General features: G+C 37.0%; 1 protein-coding gene across 5 annotated transcripts in view; it reads left to right on the plus strand.

Moving 5' to 3' along the window:
* Positions 1-21,288, plus strand: part of HEPH (hephaestin) — a 91,404-nt gene that overhangs the window by 51,387 nt on the left and 18,729 nt on the right. For all 5 annotated transcript variants that reach the window (XM_033412488.2, XM_049704580.1, XM_049704582.1 and 2 more), the window contains one exon: positions 643-774. In XM_033412488.2, coding sequence (XP_033268379.1) covers positions 643-774 — 132 coding nt within the window. The remainder of the gene's footprint in view (positions 1-642; positions 775-21,288) is intronic.

Raw genomic sequence — 21,288 nt, forward strand, 5'->3', positions numbered from 1 at the left:
ATCATCCATGAAAATAAGCAATCATATGGGGGTAATTCATGAATTCTGCTGCAACCTAAACCAGGTATTTCCAGGCCTCTATATCTAGGGATCTGTAAGGGTGATGATTTTTTTTTTCAATGCTAAAAGCAAGGGAACTTAGGAACATCGAAGAGTAGGAAAAATGGTACAGGGAACTAGTATGACACTTACACCCTTGCAATTATTGCTGTAGTTTTTTCACTTTCATAGGAGCCAATGAGTTTCATCATTCTTATCTTCACACAGAAGGGACCCACTGGTCCTTGAAGGGAACCCAGCAATTCTGTACTCTGTGTCAAACTCTTACTCCTTACCAACAATGATTCCACAGAGCCCTGAATATCTAGAAACTTGGGCTGTTATACAGAGTTGGAGTGGGAAAAGTAGGGATAATTGGAGGCATAATCTTGTTGAAGTACCTTTATCCTGTGGGTAGCAGTATCAACTCAAGGACTTCTGAATTTAAAAATGGAGTCAGTCATGACTTTCAGTTTTGGGACCCTTTCTCCGGGCAAACTCCTAAATCTAGGGAGCTCCTATGTATATCCCTTTTTTAATGTCTTTAATGTCCCTGTTCCACTATTCTACTAATGAGACTTTTTCTTCTTTTGTGTATACTAGGTCCACTTATCAGAGGAGAGGTTGGTGATATTCTAACTGTGGTATTCAAGAACAATGCCAGCCGGCCCTACTCTGTGCATGCCCATGGAGTGCTAGAATCTAGCACCGGCTGGCCACTGGCTGCTGAGCCTGGTGAGTGGGAACACTTAGTGAAGGAACACGTGAAGCATCTCTGTTTCAGCTCTCTGGCTTGTTCCTTTAAAAACTATATATATATATATATATATATATATATATATATATATATATGTCCTTAGCGAACAGAAACAGGAATATTAACCAGAACTAAGCCCCAGTCTGAATCTGTCCCTATGAAACATTCATTTTTTCAATCTCAGAACAGACTGTTCACCTAAGGTCTTGTGTGTGTGTGTGTGTGCCTTAAAATAATACAAATTTATTATCTTCTGGTTCTGTAGGTCAGAGGTCTGACATGGGTCTTCCTGGACTAGAATCAAGGTTTTGGCAGGGCCTGTGTTTTTTCTAGAGAATCTAGGGGAGAATCCATTTCCTTGTCCTTTCCAGCTTCTAGAGGTCACCCACATTCCTTGGCTCACACCCGATTCCCCCAGCTTCAAGCCAGCAGCAGTGGGATGAATCTTTTTCACATTGTGTCACTATAACACTGATTTTCTGCCTGCTTTTTCCATTTAAAATATTTGTGGCAAAACAAACATAAAATTTGCTATCATAACCATTTTAAGTGTACAGTTCAGTGGCATTAAGTACATTCACATTGTTGTGCAGCCATCACTGTCATCCAGCCATAGAACTGTTTTCATCTTGCAAAACTGAAACTCTATACCCATTAAATAGTAACTTGCCATTCCTCCTTCCCCAGCTCATGGCAACCAACATTCTACTTTCTTGTCTTTATGGATTTGACCTAGGTAGCTCATGTAAGTAAAATCATACAGTACTTGACCTTTTCTGACTAGATAACTTCACTTGGCATAATGTTCTCATGGTTCATCCATGTTGTATTTTGTGACAGGGTTTCCTTCCTTTTTAAGGCTGAATAATATTACACTATATATATACCCCACATATATATGTGTGTATATATATATATATATACACAAAACATTGTTTTTTAAGGTATGTAAATTTTATTTTTTTTTATTCTTTTTTTTAACATCTTTATTGGAGTATAATTGCTTTACAATGGTGTGTTAGTTTCTGCCTTATAATAAAGTGAATCAGTTATACATATACATATGTTCCCATACCTCTTCCCTCTTGCGTCTCCCTCCCTCCCACCCTCCCTATCCCACCCCTCCATGCGGTGACAAAGCGCCGACCTGATCTCCCTGTGCTATGCGGCTGCTTCCCACTAGCTATATACCTTACGTTTGGTAGTGTATATATGTCCATGCCTCTCTCTCGCTTTGTCACAGCTTACACTTCCCCCTCCCTATATCCTCAAGTCCATTCTCTAGTAGGTCTGTGTCTTTATTCCTGTCTTACCCATAGGTTCTTCATGACATATTTTTTCTTAAATTCCATATATATATATATATATGTTAGCATACAGTATTTGTCTTCTCTTTCTGAGTTACTTCACTCTGTATGACAGACTCGAGGTCTATCCACCTCATTACAAATAGCTCAATTTCGTTTCTTTTCATGGCTGACTAATATTCCATTGTATATATGTGCCACATCTTCTTTATCCATTCATCTGATGATGGACACTTAGGTTGTTTCCATCTCTGGGCTATTGTAAATAGAGCTGCAATGAACATTTTGGTACATGACTCTTTTAGAATTATGGTTTTCTCAGGGTATATGCCCAGTAGTGGGATTGCTGGGTCATATGGTAGTTCTATTTGTAGTTTTTTAAGGAACTTCCATACTGTTCTCCATAGTGGCTGAACCAATTCACATTCCCACCAGCAGTGCAAGAGTGTTCCCATTTCTCCACACCCTCTCCAGAATTAATTGTTTCTAGATTTTTTGTTGATGGCCATTCTGACCAGTGTGAGATGATATCTCATTGTAGTTTTGATTTGCATTTCTCTAATGATTAAAGATGGTGAGGATTCTTTCATGTGTTTGTTGGCAATCTGTATATCTTCTTTGAAGAAATGTCTATTTAGGTCTTTTGCCCATTTGTGGATTGGGTTGTTTGTATTTTTGATATTGAGCTGCATGAGCGGCTTGTACATTTTGGAGATGAATCCTTTGTCAGGGACTGCATTTGCAAATATTTATCCCATTCTGAGGGTTGTCTTTTGGTCTTCTTTATGGTTTCCTTTGCTGTGTAAAAGTTTTAAGTTGCATTAGGTCTCATTTGTTTATATTTGTTTTTATTTTCTTTTCTCTAGGAGAAAAGAATTATGCTAATGTCTTTTATGGCTGTTAGTATTTGCCTTATGTATTGAGGTGCTCCTATGTTGGGTGCATTAATATTTACAATTGTTATATCTTCTCCTTGGATCGATCCCGTAATCATTATGTAGTGTCCTTCTTTATCTCTTTTAATAGTCTTTTTTTAAAGTCTATTTTGTCTGATATGAGAATTGCTATTCCAGCTTTCTTTTGATTTCCATTTGCATGGAATATCATTTTCCATCCCCTCACTTTCTGTCTCTATGTGTCCCTAAGTCTGAAGTCGGTCTCTTGTAGACAGCATATATGTGGGTCTTGTTTTTGTATCCTTTCACCCAGTCTCTGTCTTTTGGTGTGAGTATTTAATCCATTTACCTTTAAGGTAATAATTGATATATATGTTCCTATTCCCATTTTATAATTGTTTTGTGTTTGTAATTGTAGGCCTTTCCCTTCTCTTGTGTTTCTTGCTTAGAGAAGTTCCTTTAGCGTTTGTGTAAAGCTGATTTGTTGGTGCTGAACTCTCTCAGCTTTTGTTTGTCTGTAAGTGTTTTAATTTCTCCATCAAATCTGAATGAGATCATTGCTGGGTAGAGTATTCTTGGTTGTAGGTTTTTCTCCTTCATCACTTAAGTATGTTCTGCCACTCCCTTCTGGCTTGCAGAGTTTCTGCTGAAAGATCAGCTGTTACCCTTATGGGGATTCCCTTGTGTGTTATTTGTTGTTTTTGCTTTGCTGCTTTTAATATGTTTTCTTTGTATTTAATTTTTGTTAATTTGCTTAGTATGTGTCTTGGCGTGTTTCTCCTTGGATTTATCCTGTATGGGTCTCTCTGTGCTTTCTGGACTTGATTATTTCCTTTCCCATATTAGGGAAGTTTTCAACTATAATCTCTTCAAATATTTTCTCAGTCCCTTTCTTTTTCTCTTCTTTTTCTGGCAACCCTATAATTTGAATGTTGGTGTGTTTAATGTTGTCCTAGTGGTCTCTGAGTCTGTCCTCAGTTCTTTACAGTCTTTTTCATTTATTCTCCTCTGCAGTAACTATTTCTACTATTTTATCTTCCAGGTTACTTATCTGTTCTTTTGCCTCATTTATTCTGCTATTGATCCCTTCTAGAGTATTTTTAATTTCATTTATTGTGTTGTTCATCATTGCTTGTTTCCTCTTTAGTTCTTCTAGGTCCTTGTTAAATGTTTCTTGCATTTTCTCACTTCTGTTTGCAAGATTTTGGATCACCTTTACTATCATTATTCTGAATTCTTTTTCAGGTAGACTGCCTATTTCCTCTTCATTTGTTACGTCTGGTGGGTTTTTACCTTACTCCTTCATCTGCTGTGTATTTTTCTGTCCTCTCATTTTGCTTATCCCACTGTGTTTGGGGTCTCCTGTTTTCATTCTGCAGGTTCGTAGTTCCCATTGTTTTTGGTGTCTGTCCCCAGTGGCTAAGGTTTGTTCAATGTGTTGTGTAGACTTTCTGTTGGAGGGGACTAGTGCCTGTGTTCTCTTGGCTGAGGTAAGATCTTGTCTTTCTGGTGGGCAGGTCCACGTCTGGTGGTGTATTTTGTGGTATCTGTGGCCTTATTATGATTTTAGGCAGCCTCTCTGCTATGGGTGGGGTTGTGTTCCTTTCTTTCTAGTTGTTTTGCATAGGGTGTCCAGCACTGTAGCTTGCTGGTCGTTGAGTGAAGCTGCGTCTTGGTCTTGAGATGGAGATCTCTGGGAGATTTTCACCATTTGATATCATGTGGAACTGGGAGGTCTCTTGTGGATCAGTGTCCTAAAGTTGGCTCTCCCACCTCAGAGGCACAGCACTGACTCCTGGCTGGAGCACCAAGATCCTTTCATCCACATGGCTCAGAAGAAAAGGGAGAAAAAATAGAAAGAAAGAAGAAAGAAAGAAAGAAAGAAAGAAAGAAAGAAAGAAAGAAAGAAAGAAAGAAAGAAAGGATAAAATAGAATAAAATAAAGTTATTAAAATAAAAAGTAATTATTAAGAAATTTTTTAAAAAAAATAAAAAATGAATAAATAAAATGGATGGACAGAACCCTCAGACAAATGGTGAAAGCAAAGTTTTGCAGACAAAATCTCACAGAGAAGCATACATGTACACCCTTACAAAAAGTGGAAAAAGGGAAAAAATAATATATCTTGCTCTCAAAGTCCATCTCCTCAATTTGGGATGATTCGTTGTCTAATCAGGTTTTCCACAGTTGCAGGGTACATCAAGTTGATTGTGGAGATTTAATCCGCTGCTCCTGAGGCTGCTGGGATAAATTTCCCTTTCTCTTCTTTTTTCGTACAGCTCTCGGGTTTCAGCTTTGGATTTGGCCCTGCCTCTCCATGTAGGTCACCTGAGGGCGTCTGTTCTTCCCTCAGACAGGAAGGGGTTAAAGGAGCAACTGATTTGTGGGCTCTGGCTCACTGAGGTCGGTGGAAAGGAGGGGTACAGATGCGGGGCAAACCTGTGGCCGCAGAGGCTGGCATGATGTTGCAACAGCCTGAGGCGTGCTGTGTGTTCTCCTGGGGAAGTTGTCCCTGGATCACGGGACCCTGGCAGTAGCGTGCTACACAGGCTCCCGGGAGGAGTGGTGTGGATAGTGACCTGTGCTCGCTCACAGGCTTCTTGATGGTGACAGCAGCAGCCTTAGCATCTCATCTCCGTCTCTGTGGTCCGCACTGTTAGCCGCGGATTGCGCCCGTCTCTGGAGCTCCTTTAAGCAGTGCTCTTAATCCCCTCTCCTCATGCACCAGGAAACAAAGAGGGAAGAAAAAGTCTCTTGCCTCTTTGGCAGGTCCAGACATTTTCCTGGACTCCCTCCTGGCTAGCTGTGGTGCACTAACCTCTTCAGGCTATGTTCACACCACCAACCCTCATCCTCTCCCTGCGATCCGACCAAAGCCCGAGCCTCAGCTCCCAGCCCCCACCTGCCCTGGCGGGTGAGCAGACAAGCCTCTCGGGCTGGTGCTGGTTGGCACCAATCCTCTGTGCAGGAATCTCTCCACTTTGCCCTCTGCACCGCTGTTGCTGTGCTCTCCTGCATGTATCTGAAGCTTCCCCCCTCCGCCACCCACAGTCTCTGGCCACGATGGGGCTTCCTAGTGTGTGGAAACCTTTCCTCCTTCACAGCTCCCTCCCACTGGTGCAGGTACCATCCCTATTCTTTTGTCTCTGTTTTTTCTTTTTTCTTTTGTCCTACCCAGGTACGTGGGGAGTTTCTTGCCTTTTGGGAGGTCTGAAGTCTTTTGATAGCATTTAGTGGGTGTTCTATAGGAGCAGTTCCACGTGTAGATGTTTTTCTGATATATCTGTGGGGAGGAATGTGATCTCCGCATCTTACTCTTCTGCCATCTTCCACCACCTTAGGTCTTTTGTTTAATCAAAGACATGCTCAACACTTGCCACACATGGAGCCTTATACTGTCATTAGCACTGAGTACAGATTGAGCTTCTAACCCTCTCTAGATCTGAAGTTGAACTTGGCTATAGTCTGAGCTCCTAATCATGACTAGAGAGTGACCTGTACCAGACCACAAACTGATCCTTAAACCCAGCCATAGATAAAGTTCTTGTCCTCTTAGTACAGACTAAATCCTAACTTCAGTCATATACTAAACTTCTAATACTAAATGTAGTGTTACCATATTCCTGACCACATTATCTTCCATGCATTCATTCATTGAATTAACACTTACTGGAGCCTTACTGGGTGCAGGAGAAATTTTAGAAATTATAGAAAGAGTGGGGAATAATACTTTTTCATACCCTAAAAAAAAAACTTGGGCTAATAGGATAGATAAGTAAACCAGTAATTATAATCCCAGTTTTAACTGTTAAATCGGGGCTTTAAAAATGTGCCATGGAAGTGTAGAATAGGGTACCTAATCTAAAGTTTGGATGGTCAAGGATTGTTTCCCAGAGTAGGTGATAGCTGAGATCTAAATCAGTAGTTCTCAAACTTTAGCATGCATCAGAATCACCTGGAAAGTCTGTTAAATCATAGATTTCTGGGAATATCCCCAGATCCTCTGATTCAGTAGGTCTGGGATAGGGTTCAAGAATTTTCTTATTCAAACAATTTCCTAGGTGATTCTGATGTTGCTGGATCAGGATCTACACCTTAAGAACCACTAATCTAAAAAATGAGAAGTAAGTATACAGGTAAATTGGTAAATTGATAGTGTGGAAGAAAAGAAGAAATTTGATGCTGAGGAATGGGTTCTAAAAAGATCAAGTAAGTAGAATCAACTGGATTTGATTAATTGGATATGGAAGGTGAGAAGGAGGATTCTTGAATGACAGCCAGATATTTGGAGGAAAATCCTGGAATGATTCCCACATTTTTGGCCTGGACAACCAGATATATGGTAATGTCATTCACCACTATAGGGAACATGGGCAGAAACTGATTTGGGATGGGGAAGAATGGATCATGGTGAGTTCACATTGGAATTTCTTGAATTTGTGATGTCTGTAAGACAACGAAATAGAGATATCTAATAGACATAAAGGTCCAAAGCTCAAAAGAAATGTAGGATCTGAAGGAATAGGTGTGAAAGACATCAACATTTAAGTAGTAATTGAAGGCAAAGAAATAAGCACAGTCACCCTGGAAGAGTATATTCATTGGGACAGTAGGAATCCTAGAATGATACCCTGAGGAAAACCAACTTTTAAGGGAGGTACTAATTGAAAGGTAAGCGTGAGAAAAAGTGAGCAAGATGTTAGAAGAAAAACCATGATAAGATTGTATCGAAAATGTTTAAAAGATCATTTCAAAAATGAAGAGGTCAACAGTTTCAGCTTCCTCAGAGGGATTAAATGAGATAACATAAAATTTCCCATTGGATATAGCAACAGAGGAATGGCTGGTGCTTTTCATAAATTGGTGGGAAAAGAAGCCAGATTATAATGGAATAAAGAGTAATTGGGAGAGTTGGGAGTAGAAACAGTGAGTGTGGATTGATTTTAAGACTTAAGAAGAGCAATTTCAGGTGACGAGATGGTCTGGGGTTTGACCAGGGGCTAAAGTAAAGTGGAAGTGAAAGTTAATGGAATTGAGATCAAGGGACTGAAAGGCTAGAGTGTTGGATGAGTCATACATATAGACTTCAAAGTTACTCAGAAGAGTGGTAGAGATTGGGGTGGAAAGGAAGATGGTGATCCAGGTACTAAAATCATCAATAAATGAGTAAAAGGAGAAAGGAGATACATTGGAAGCAGGGAAAACATTTAGAAGGTTGTTGTACATACAAGTGATGATGATGACTTTAACAAAAATGGTAGGAAATGAGGATTGAGAGAATTAGTTGGGTTTGAGGGATGTTAATGGATAATCAATAGGACACGATGATTGTACAGGTGTTAGGGGATAAGAGAGAGTTAAGGATTACAAACTGATTTTTTGGATTAAGCACCTAGATGGTGGTACCACTCACAAAAGAAGATAAAAAAGCACGAAGTATGGGGTGTTTTTGTTTGTTTATTTAGAGGGGGAAGATATTAAGTTTATTTATTTATTTTATTATTATTTTTTTGCAGTACACAGACCTCTCACTGTTGTGGCCTCTCCTGTTGTGGAGCACAGGCTCTGGATGCGTAGATTCAGCGGCCATGGCTCACGGGCCCAGCCGCTCAACAGCATGTGGGATCTTCCTGGACTGGGGCACGAACGTGTGTTCCCTGCATCAGCAGGCGGACTCTCAACTACTGTGTCACCAGAGAAGCCCATTAAGTTTTTTTTTGATTGTCTTGAATATAAGGTACCTGTAAGACATCCAGGTGGAAAAGAGAGCACTGAAAAGAATAGGAGGTTGGGCTTCCCTGGTGGTGCAGTGGTTGAGAGTCCGCCTGCCGATGCAGGGGATGCAGGTTTGTGCCCTGGTCCGGGAAGATCCCACATGCCGTGGAGCAGCTGGGCCCGTGAGCCATGGCTGCTGAGCCTGTGCGTCCGGAGCTTGTGCTCCACAATGGGAGAGGCCACAACAGTGAGAGGCCTGCATACCGCAAAAAAAAAAAAAAAAAAAAAAATAGGAGGCTGTACTCAATTTGAGTATGGGTTTGTAATTTGGAAGAAATATCTGTAAAAATGTGGAGCTTTAACAGTCACCAGTAACTACAATAAATGATAGTTGAAATCATGGTCATATGTGAGATCACCTAGTGAGATAGTGTGTAAAGCGACAATAACATTGAGCTGAGAATGGAACTTTGCAAATACCATTATTTAATAGGAGGTGATATACCTTAAATAATTTATAGATTTGAAGCAGTTCTAATCAAAAGCACAATTGGACATTTTTATACTTAAATGAAATGATTGTATATAAAGTTCATTTGGAAGAATAAGGAATGCCTGGACAAGAAGATCCAAGAAGTATTTTAAAAGATGAATGGACCTAGAGAATATAATACATAGTGAAGTCAGTCAGACAGAGAAAGACAAATACTATATGATAACACTTATATGTGGAAATTAAAAAAATAATACAATAATATAAAATGAGTCTATATACAAAGCAGAATCAGACTCACAGACATAGAAAACAAACTTATGGTTACCAAAGGGGAGAGGAAAGGAAGAAGGGAAAATTAGGAGTATGGAATTAACAGATACAAACTACTATACATAAAATAGATAAACAACAAAGATATACTGCATAACACAGGGATTTATATTCAATATCTGTGATAACCTATAATGGAATATAATCAGAAAAAAACCTGAATCATTATGCTGTACACCTGAAACTAACACAATATTGTAAATCAACTACTCTTTAATAAAAAAGATTAATGAGAGAAGACTAGCACAACCCAATATTACAGCATATTATAAAGGTACAATAATTAAAGCAGCATGGTACTGTTAAAAAATAATTAATAGGACAAAAAAATCCCTGAAACAGACTCAAAGTTCTACCTTTGTCAACAGCTGTGGGAATACAATTATTCCAATACTAGCCCACATTTCTTCTTTCTACCTCCCTCCTTAGGTCTCCTCACTAAGGAAATGTTATTAACCTGATTAGTCAGAACCCAGGATATTTGTTGGACAATGCCTTACTAGTGGGCAGGGTTACTCTTTCTCTCATCTCAGCACTCTCTATTTCACTCTTCCATGTGGTAAGTTGATCTGTGCCTGCAAATGGGTAAACTGGTTATATGAGTTAAGACTCATATAACTGGTTTTCTGTGTTATGCCTGCACTGCAGATCAAGCTATCTGTTTCAAGGGGCTGGAATGAGGAAGCTTTGTTTAGGACTTTAAGTCAAAGTTTTTCAGAAGCCTCAAGGAGAGGAGTAATTAATAAAAGTCAGACATTCTTGTGGTCCTGTATTAATATTATCACAAGCGCATAGAAATCTTGCCTCTTGCCTCTAATGCTGAGTGTATATAAAAGTTTAATATTAGAAAAATCTAGCATTTCAGTGGCAGAAAGGAAAAATTGATCAATACAGTCAGCCCTCCATATCCACTGGTTCAACCAACTACATCCATGGATTCAACCAACTACAGACTGAAAATATAGTTGATCCTTGAACAACATGGATTTGAACTGCACAGGTCCTCTTATATACAGATTTTTTCAATAAATATGTACTAAAGTACTACCCAGTCTGTGGTTGGTTGAATCCACAGATGAGGAACCATGAATATGGAGAGCCAACCATAAAGTTATATGTGGATTTTCATTTTTTATATAATTTTTAAAACATATTTATTTATTTATTTGGTTGCACCAGGTCTTAGTTGCAGCAAGCGGGCTCCTTAGTTGTGGATTGTGGGCTCCTTAGTTGTGGCATGCATACTCTTATTTGCAGCATGCATGTGGGATCTAGTTCCTTGACGACGGATCAAACCTGGGCCCCCTGCATTGAGAGCACAGAGTCTTAACCATTGCACCACCAGGGAAGTCCTTATATGTGGATTTTCAGTTGTGTGGAAGGTTGGCATCCTTAACCCTGTGTTGTTCATGGGTCAACTGTATTCAGAAAAAAATTCCAGAAAATTTCAAAAACCAAAACTTTAATTTGCCATGGGCCAGGAACTATTTACATAGCATTTACATTGTATTTACAACTATTTACATAGTATTTACATTATATTAGATATTAAAAGTAATCTAGAGATGATTTAATGTATATGAGAGGATGTGTGTAGATTATATGCAAATAGTGTACCATTTATATAAGAGACTTAAGCATGGATTTTTGTATCTATGGTGGTTCCTGGAACCAATCCCCCATGGATACCGAAAGAGGACTATATGGCTTTAGGACAAGTTGTCTCTTGCCAAAAACAAAATTAGATCTCTGTTTATTACCATATGCTAAAATAAATTACAAACAGATTAAAGGTAAAATAGTTTAAAAATAAAAGAATTAAAAGAAAATATATCTGAATTCTGGGTGGAGATAGATTTTTCTAAGTTTGAGACCCTAAAAAGATGTTTAACACATAAGATATTGTTACTACAGGTAGGAAACATTTTTTTTAAAGAGTAGCAAAAGAAAAATGAGTATATAGACAGGAAATTTATGAAGGAAGAAATACAAATGTCTAATGAAAAAAAATTGGGGGGTCACTAATAAATATTGCAGTGCAAATTGGTTAGTAAAACCAATGTGACCTCTGCCTTCATAAATTTTACAGTCTAGGGGAGAAAGCAGGTAGTAAGTGAGAAACCAATAGATACATACATATTTACAAAATTTGGTAAGTTCTATGAAGGAAGCAGAAGAAGATAATGTGACAGGGTGGAGGGAGAAGTGTATAAATCTTCCTGAGGCCATGACGTTTAATTTGAGACCTGATGGATATAAGGAGATAGGGAGACAACTATGAAAAGAGTATTTGAGGAAGGGGAGAAAATTCCAAGAAAAAGGAACAGCAAGGGTAAGGACCCTGAAGCAAGAGTGTATTCGTTCTGATCAAGAAGAGCAAGACTGCTAGTATTCTGGAATTGAGTAGGCCACAGGGAGAAGGGTAGGCGAAAAGGTCAGAAAGTTAAAAGTGGAAGAAGAGCAGGAAGCAGATTATGTTGGGTCTTACAGGCCATAATAGGAACTTTGAGTGGATTGGGAAACCATTGGAAGACTTTAAGCAGAGGAGCGACATGATCTGACTTACATTTTAACAGGATCAATCCGATTGCTGTGTTGAGGAGAGATTATAAGTAGGCAAGGGAGGAATTAGGGAGATGATCTAGGAAGCAATGCAGTAATTCTGTTTAGAGATGATGAGATGATGGTAGCTTGGAAGTGATGAGCAGTGGTCATATTTAGGATGGGTTTTTCAGGTAGATCCAATGAGATATTTTGATGGTCTAGATGTGAGATGGGAGGAGGAAAGCAGAAAAAGATGATTTCAAGGTTTTTGGTCTGGACCAATGGAAATAGTTGTCATTCAATGAAATGGAGAAGTTTGAAATAAAGTTTAAGATGTGGAAATATCAAGTAGGTATTTGGCTACACGTGTAGCCAAATTAGAGAAGAGGTGTGAACTCGAGATAGAAATTTAAGAGTCATCAGCATGTAGATGATATTTAAAGATATAATATGCATGAGATCACTTAGGGAGTGAGTTAGACAATAAAGAGTGACCGAGATAATTAGATTAATCCAGGTATGAAATGATGGCAGCTCAGGCCAGCCAAATACAGTGAAAGGAGTAAGAAGTGTTCTGATTCTGGGGTTTCTAGATAGATTGGGGTTTCTAGATAGATTTTTCTTTTTGATTTTCAAGAGTTTCTATATTTTACTTATTAGTTCCTTGTCTGTTTTATACATTGCAGGTATCTTTTCCCAATTTGTCATTCATCTGTTCATTTTGTTCATGGTGTTGTTTGTTGAACAGAACATCATTTGTAATCAAATTTTGGCCTCATGATTTGTGCTTTTCAAGTTTTGTTTATAAAGTCCTTTCCACCTCTGGTCACAAGGATATTGGGCTATATTATCTTCTATTTATAATTTTGTCACATTCAGATATTTAATAATGCCAGAATCTACCTTTCTATGTGCCATTAGCTAGGGATCCATTTAATTTTTTTCTCCATATAGTGAGCAAGTTTTCTCAATACCATGTCTTAAACAACTCAGCTCTTCCCCATTTTACTTGTTTTTGCCACCTTTATAGTTTACTTTCTTTTTTTATGAATTTTTATTGGAGTATGGTTGCTTTACAACGTTGTGTTAGCCTCCACTGCACAACAAAATGAATCAGCCATACACATACAGATATCCCCTCCCTTTTAGCCTTCCCTCCCATTTAGGTTACTACAGTGCATTAGATAGAGTTCCCTGTGCTATATTGTATGTTCCCATCAGTTGTCTTTTTTATACATAATATCAATAACGTATATGTGTCAGTCCCAGTCTTCCAATTCCTCCCACCCCACCCCTTTCCCCCTTGGTATCCATACATTTGTTCTCTATGTCTGTGTCTCTATTTCTGCTTTGCAAATAATATCATCTATACCATTTTTCTAGATTCCACATATATGCAAGCATATATCACATATTATTATATGATATTTGCTTTCCTCTTTCTGACTTACTTCACTCTGTATGGCACTCTCTAGGTCCATCCACATCTCTACAAATGACCCAATTTCATTCCTTTCTATGGCTGAGTAATATTCCATTGTATATAGGTACCACATCTTCTTTATCCATTCCTCTGTTGATGGACATTCATTGTTTACTTTCTTTAAATAAATAGATCTGACTCCAAGTTTTTATTCTGCTGTATTTGTATGTTATTATGTTATTGCAAAAATATCATACTATTTTTATTATTATAAGTTTGAAATTTGTCTTAATATTTGGAGGATAGGCCTCCTTTGTTCAAGATTGACTGAAGTGTGTGTTATTTTTTCATATAAATTTTAGAGTAAGTTTATCAAGTTCAACAACAAAATCGAACTATGATTTTGATTTGTATTGTGTTGAATTTATAGATTATTTTAGAGAAAATTGGCATTTTTATATTATTCACTTGTTGGAATAACTTTCCGTTTATTCAGATAGTCTTCTCTGTGAAGACACATAACACTTTTTTCATAGTGTTATGAAATTTTCCCCATTAAGGTTTTACATATGCCTAATTAAGTTAATCTGTAGATGTTTTATTGCTTTTGTTGCTAATTTTAAATTATATTTCTAATTGATTATTGCTAATGTAGTTAAATGCTATTGATTTTTATAATTTAATCTTTTATCTGGTAGGCTTCCTGAATTTCCTTATTAATTCTGTAGTTTGTTGATTCTGCAAAAAATGAGTATTTTATCCTTCTACTCATTATTTCCTTTTTGACATATGTGTTTGCCAGGATCTCTAATATTAGTGATAGTGGTGGTAACCTTTAGCTTTTTCCTAATCTCAAGGGGGATACAACTAACTTTTCTCACCCTTTGCTATGGATCTTTTTTGGAGGAAGATGATAAATTTATTTAAATTTTAGTCAATGTAAATGACTAAAACCTTTAATAGAAGGATCATTTTAAAACCACTTTGAAGGATCATTTTAAAACCACTTTCCAAGATGGTTATACCAGACATGCCCTAATCCCCAAACCATATTAAATGATATAGGTTCTGATAAGCTTGGAATTTGTACACCTCCCCCTCTTCCCCAAATAAATTTAAAGGTTTTATAATACATACTCCCACATGGCGTACAAATTTTCCTGTATTCAGTAAATTTCTTCTTAGTAGAGAGGAAAAACCTAACCCAATTATGAGACCAATCACACCACTGTTGAAAAACTGTACTTACTACTTCAGAATACTGGCATGAACAACTTGTATTTTAACCTAAAATCTTTATTAAATCCTAGTTTAGTGTCTGTATTATAAGTTAGAGTGTTGGTTAACTTGTGGTGAAATGAGGATTATGCAAGTAATAATGCAGCATAATATTTTACTACTATAAAAACAAGTATCATGTAGTTAGAGTTGTAAATGTACACACACCTTAAAAATGTTTTCCCACATATCTATGTAAAACATGTAATTTAAAAATACTTACACCATAATATATAAATAGTTGTTATAAATACACATAGCACATTCTACAGACACCATATATATATTTTAAAGAGACTGTAAATTATACATGGAAAAATTACACCCTTGGAAAAGCTTATATTCTAATAGTGTTAAACATCTAGATTAAATAATAAATTGTATTTCAGAAGCATGCTATATTACATGTATATCAATTCTATTACCTTGAGTGCTCACCAACAAATCATTAACATATAGAGACATTCATCACAAGAATCAAGAACTATCATCTATCTCTTCCGCATATTAACAGGTGGTCAACTCAAAATCAACAATGCTCACATACTTATGTCTGTAAACAACTATCTTAAGTGAAAGATGGGCTGAGTTAAGTACAGCTACAACATATTATGAACAATTCATTACAAAAAGATCGCAAGTTAAAACCGGAACACTTTACAAAGTTGATCACAAAACATCATAAAAACTGTCTTCAGTAAAACTCTGTAACAGATTGGTCAACTGGATATATCTGGATATGATAGAGACTTCTTATTGAATATGCACACAAGTTAGGATTTTGAGAAAAAAACAACCATCAGGTCTGCTTCACCAGGCTCCTGAAAGGTACCCATCACTGCATTACAGAACCTCAAGTCTGTTTTGAAGCCCCAGACAACAGATTTCCCAGAGACACTGTTCATCTACGGTAATGACAACAGCAATCTTGGATTTGCATGATGAGGCTTCTTTTTTATTGAAGTATAATTGCCATTTGACATTATATTCATTTCAGATGTACAATATAATAATTCAATAATTGTATACATTATGAAATGATCACCGTAATAAGTGTAGTTAATATCCGTCACCATGCATAGTTACAATTTTTTTCTTGTGATGAGAACTTTGAACGTCTACTCTCATAACAACTTTCAAATATGCAATACAGTATTATAAACTATAGTCACCATGTTTTACATTGCATCCCCATGACATTTATTTTACAACTGGAAGTTTGTACCTTTTGACTGCCTTTACCCATTTTGCCCAACTCCTAACCCATGCCTCTGGCAACCACCAATCTGCTCTCTGTATCTATGACCTTGGGTTTTTTGTTGTTTATTTTTTGCTTGTTTTTTTCTAATTTAAGATATAAGTGAGAACATATGGTATTGAACTTTTTCTGACTTATTTCACTTAGCATAATGCCCTAACGGTCCATTCATTTGTCACAAATGGAAGGATTTTATTTTTTTATGGCTGAATAGAATTCCATTTTGTGTGTGTGTGTGTGTGTGTGTGTGTGTGTGTGTGTGTGTGTATACACACACATGTATATATCACATCAACTTTATCCACTGAAGGACACTCAGGTTGTTCCCATGTCTTGGATATTGTAAATAATGCTGAAATAAATGTGGGAGTGCATATATCTTTTTGAATTAGGGGTTTTGTTTTCTCTGGATAAACACCCAGAATTGGAATTGCTTGATCATATGGTAGTTCTATTTTTAATTTTTTGAGGAACTGCCATACTATTTTCCATATGGCTGCACCAATTTACATTTCCATCAACAATGCACAAGGGTTCCCTTTTTCCCACATCCTTGCCAACACTTATTTCTTGCCTTTTTGATAATAGCCATTCTAATGGATATGAGTTGCTAACATGGTTTTGATTTGCATTTCCCTAATAATTAATGATGTTGAGCATCTTTTCAGGTACCTGTTGGCCATTTTGATGTCTTCTTTGGAAAAATGACTATTCAGATCCTCTGCCCATTTCTTAGTCAGGTTGTTCATTTTTCTGAATGTTGAGTTGTATGAGTTCTTTGTATATGTTGTATATTAATCCCTTATTGGATCTACTGTTTGCAAATATATTCTCCTATTCAGTAGGTGGCCTTTTCGAAAAATGGGTTTTTTATTCAAAAGCTTTTTAGTTTTATGTAGTTCCATTTGCTTATTTTTTTGTTGTTGCTTTTGCCTGATGAAACAGATCCAAAAAATGTTAAGACCAACATCAAAGAGTGTAGTACCTATGTTTTCTTCTAGGATTTTTATGGTTTCAGGTCTTACATTTAAGTCTATATCCATTTTGAGTTTATTTTTGTATATGGTGTGAAAAGTAGTTTAGTTAGATTCTTTTACATGTAGCTGTCCAGTTCTCCCAACACCGTTTATTGAAGAGGCTGTCTTTTCACCATTGTATATTCTTGTCTCCTTTGTTGTAGATCAATTGCCCATATAAGTTGGATTTATTTCTGGGCTGTCTATTCTATTTCATTGATCTATGTATCTGTTTTTATGCCAGTACCATAAAGTTTTGATTACTGTAGTTGTGTAATATAATTTGAAACCAGGGAGCATGATGCCTCCAGCTTTGTTTTTCTTTCTTAAGATTGCTTTGGCTATTCAGATTCTTTTGTGATTCTGAACAAATTTTAGAATTGTTCTATTTCTGTGAAAAATGCCATTGAAATTTTGATAGCAATTGCATTAAATCTGCATATTGCTTTGGGTAGTATGAGCATTATAACAATATTAATTCTTCCCAATCTGTGAAGATCTTTCCATTTATTTGTGTATTCTTCAATTTTTTTCCTCACTGTCTTATGGTTTTTATTTTTCAGGTCGTTCATCTCCTTGGTTAATTTTATTCCTAAGTATTTTATTCTTATTGATGGAATTATAACTGGGAATTATTTTATTAATTTTTCTTTCTGACAGTTTGTTATTAGTGTATGGAAACACAACGGATTTCTGTATGTTGATTTTGTGTCCTGCAACTTTGCTGAGTTTGTTTATTAGTTCTAAAAGTTTTTTGGTGGCGTCTTTAGAGTATTCTATATATAAGATCATGTCATCCTCAAATAGTGGCCGTTTTACTTTTTCCTTTATAGTTTGAGTACCTTTTATTTTTTCTTCTTGCCTAATTGCCCTGGGTAGGACTCAATGCTATGTTGAATAAAAATTGTGAGAGTGGGCATCCTTGTTTTGTTCCTGATCATAAAGGAAAAACTTTCAGCTTTTCATCGTTGAATATGATGTTATATGTGGGCTTGTCATATATGGCCTTTATTATGTTGACTTATATTCCGTCTCTTCTCAGTTTGTTGAGCTTTTTTTATCAGGAATGGATGTTGAATTTTGCAAACGCTTTTTCTGCATTTATTGAGACGATTATATGATTTTTATCTTTCATTGTGTTAATGTGGTGTATAATTATGTTGACTGATTTGTGGATACTGAACCATTCTTGCATCCCTGGAATAAATCTCACTTTATCATGGTGTATGATCCTTTTAATGTATTGTTGATGTTGGTTTGCTAATATTTTGTTGAGGATTTTTGCATCTATGTTCATGATAAACCTATGTTTATCATGTACTTATTGCCATTTTGTTTATTTTCTGGCTGTTTTGTAATTCCTCTGTTTCTTCTTCTCATGCTCACTTTTGTGGTTTGGTGACTTTCTTTAGTGATATGCTTGGATTCCTTTCTCATTATCTTTTGTGTGTTTACTATAGGTCTTCCTTTGTAGTTACTACGACACATATAACAACCTCTATTTATAACCATCTATTTTAAGTTGATAACAACTTATGTTTGAATGCATTCTCAAACTCTACATTTTTACTCTTCCCCCCCAAATTATATGTTTTTGATGTCACATTTTATATCTTTTTATTTTGCATATCCCTTAACTAATTATTGTAGTTATTGTTATTTTAACTACTTTTGTCTTTTATCCACCATACTAGTTTTCTTGTTTAGTACTGATGAACTTCTTAAGATTTTTGCTTGTCTGGAAAACTCTTTATCTTACCTGAAGACAGCCCTCCCCTCCACACACAAAGCTAAAACTCCAGGACAAACAAAGAGGCCTCTTTCAAGGAAAGACTGGGGGTTTGTTTCAGTCTGCTCTGTGTGCAGTACCCCAGGGATGGTAGCCTTCCAGGAACTGTCTCTCCAATTGTGACAATCCCATGTGACCCAGGAACACAAGCCCCCCCTAGTCACCAGAGCCAGGCATTTAAGGGGAAACTCCTGAGCTGCAGCCACATAAACCACGGCACCAGATATAAAAACTGGGGCACCAGACATGTATAAAAGCTTCCCTCTGGGAGATACTGGCATTCTGGACAGTAGCAGAGGGCAACAGTGAAGGTGGCACTTACTGAGGGAAAAAAGACTTAGTGCCTGCCAGCTTTATCAAGGCAGAGAGAGAGAGAGAGAGAGGGAGCACAGAGATGGTGCCCACCAATTGGTGGGTAAAGGTGGCGCCCATTGAGAAAAAATAGCTCTTGTCAGCTTTAGCATTTTAGAGCGAGAGTGTGAAAATGGTGTCCACCAGCATCTTCATCCATGGAGATTATCCAAACATGCCCCTGCTCCTCAGGTCAGTGCTTTAAGATTAGCAATGAATTGTTTTGACATAAAGTCTGAGTGCTTTTCGAATGGTTACGTCTGTGCTGGGCCCTGGGGCGAGTGAGTCTGCATATGAGCCATTTAGAAGGTATTTCTTAGTTCACTACATCGCTTTGGATCTCATGAACATGAGCCCCATTGGTTTAAAAAGCCAGATATTTTACAGCTTCATATTTCAGGTTCAGGTATTAAAGGGGGAGGGTGCTGATATGAGGTATGAACACTTTGCTCCTCAGGGAGAAGCTTCGGTTGTGTGAGTTCCCTCCTAATTCTGGATTGTTGAGCTGGGGCGGGATTTATGGTAAGACCATGTCTCAGCCCCTCCTACTGCCTCGATGTGATCCTTTTCTCATTTGCCAATATGAAGGAACCACTCAGCCAGTTTTCAGGTCTCTTTTCAGAGGAAATTTTCCCATAAGTAGATTTAGACTTGGTGTTTTCCTGAAAGGAACTGTGTTCAGAATATTCCTACATTGTGTCTTAGACTGCCTCCTGAGAACCCTGTGATGATGAGGCTTCTTTACCCTCTGGTAAAGAGGGTCGCTTTTTGTGTCTGCTTTAATAGCCAGATGTTTGCAAGCAGTTTTCCAACAGCAGATATAAGCGATCTAGTTGTTGAGAATTCTTTTTGGGCAATCCATTTTCTTTTGGCCAATGTTCAACTCTTAGGCTACTTCTGTATCCTTCACTGTCACTCCCATCAGCATTAAAAAGCTTCAGTAGCTCAGGGAAAAAATTGCTTCTTCAACAGTGACTGAAGTGATCTGTTTTCCATGCTATAAGAATTTTTTTAGCTTTTTAAAGAAAGTATATATTATATATTAATGAATATATTTTACAGTGAAATTAAATTGAAATCATACTCTTTTAAAAAGCCTAAAATGGAAATCAAGGCATTTATCAAATTTCCATGATGCACCAAAATCCTGACTTTCAGAATTCAGCAATCATGATTGTAGATGAGGTCCATTAATCCATGTTTTTAAATAACTAAGGATCTTGTCCATACTTGGAGCAGAATTCTGTGTATAAGTGACAATCATTTCAAATATAAATATTTTAGGGGCCCCAGATATTTTAATTGTTCAGCCATACATGTGTTGTACTTCATCATCTGATAACTTGCATGACTCTCAGCCAAAGAAAAATATGTTACCCATCAGAGTTTAAGGCCTGACCACACAGATCATGGCCTAATCAAGACCCATGGTTCTAACAGAGGGAAGGACTAATACTTCTGTTTTAGAATTTTTTTAATTAAAAATAACTTTATATTTAGTAAAATTCACTCATACTGTAGAATTTCATGGATTTTGAAAATGCATACAGTTGTGTATTCACCACCATAACCGAGATACAGAACAGTTCCATTACCCCAAAACAACTTCTTCAGGCTGCCTCTTTGTAGTCAAGCCTTTCCCCCAATCCCACCACTTTTGTCAACCACTTTCCTTATGTTCTACATCCCTATGGTTTTCCGTTGTACAATGTCATAAAAGTTGAATCATACAGTTTAGCTTTTGACTTCTAGATTCTTTTCACTTAAAAAAAGAATTTGGAGGATAGCAAAATTTGCAGATTAGGGAACACCAGCTTCCTGTTCCTTGACAGCCCATACTTCTAAGAAACAAAGAAAACAACAAACCAAATTCAAATATAACATAGATGTTGGAACTGCCTGACAGGAATTTTTAAATATCTACAATTAATATGTTAAAGGCCCTAATGGAAAAGGTGACAAACATGCAAAATGGGATGATAATTTCAGTGGAGAAATTAAAAACTATAAGAGAGAATCAAATGAAAATGCTAGAAATGAAAAATAGAGAGAGAGAGGGGATTCTCTGGTCTCTTCAGTAGACTTCAC

This window comes from Orcinus orca, chromosome X, assembly GCF_937001465.1.
Source record: "Orcinus orca chromosome X, mOrcOrc1.1, whole genome shotgun sequence".
Taxonomy (NCBI): domain Eukaryota; kingdom Metazoa; phylum Chordata; class Mammalia; order Artiodactyla; family Delphinidae; genus Orcinus; species Orcinus orca.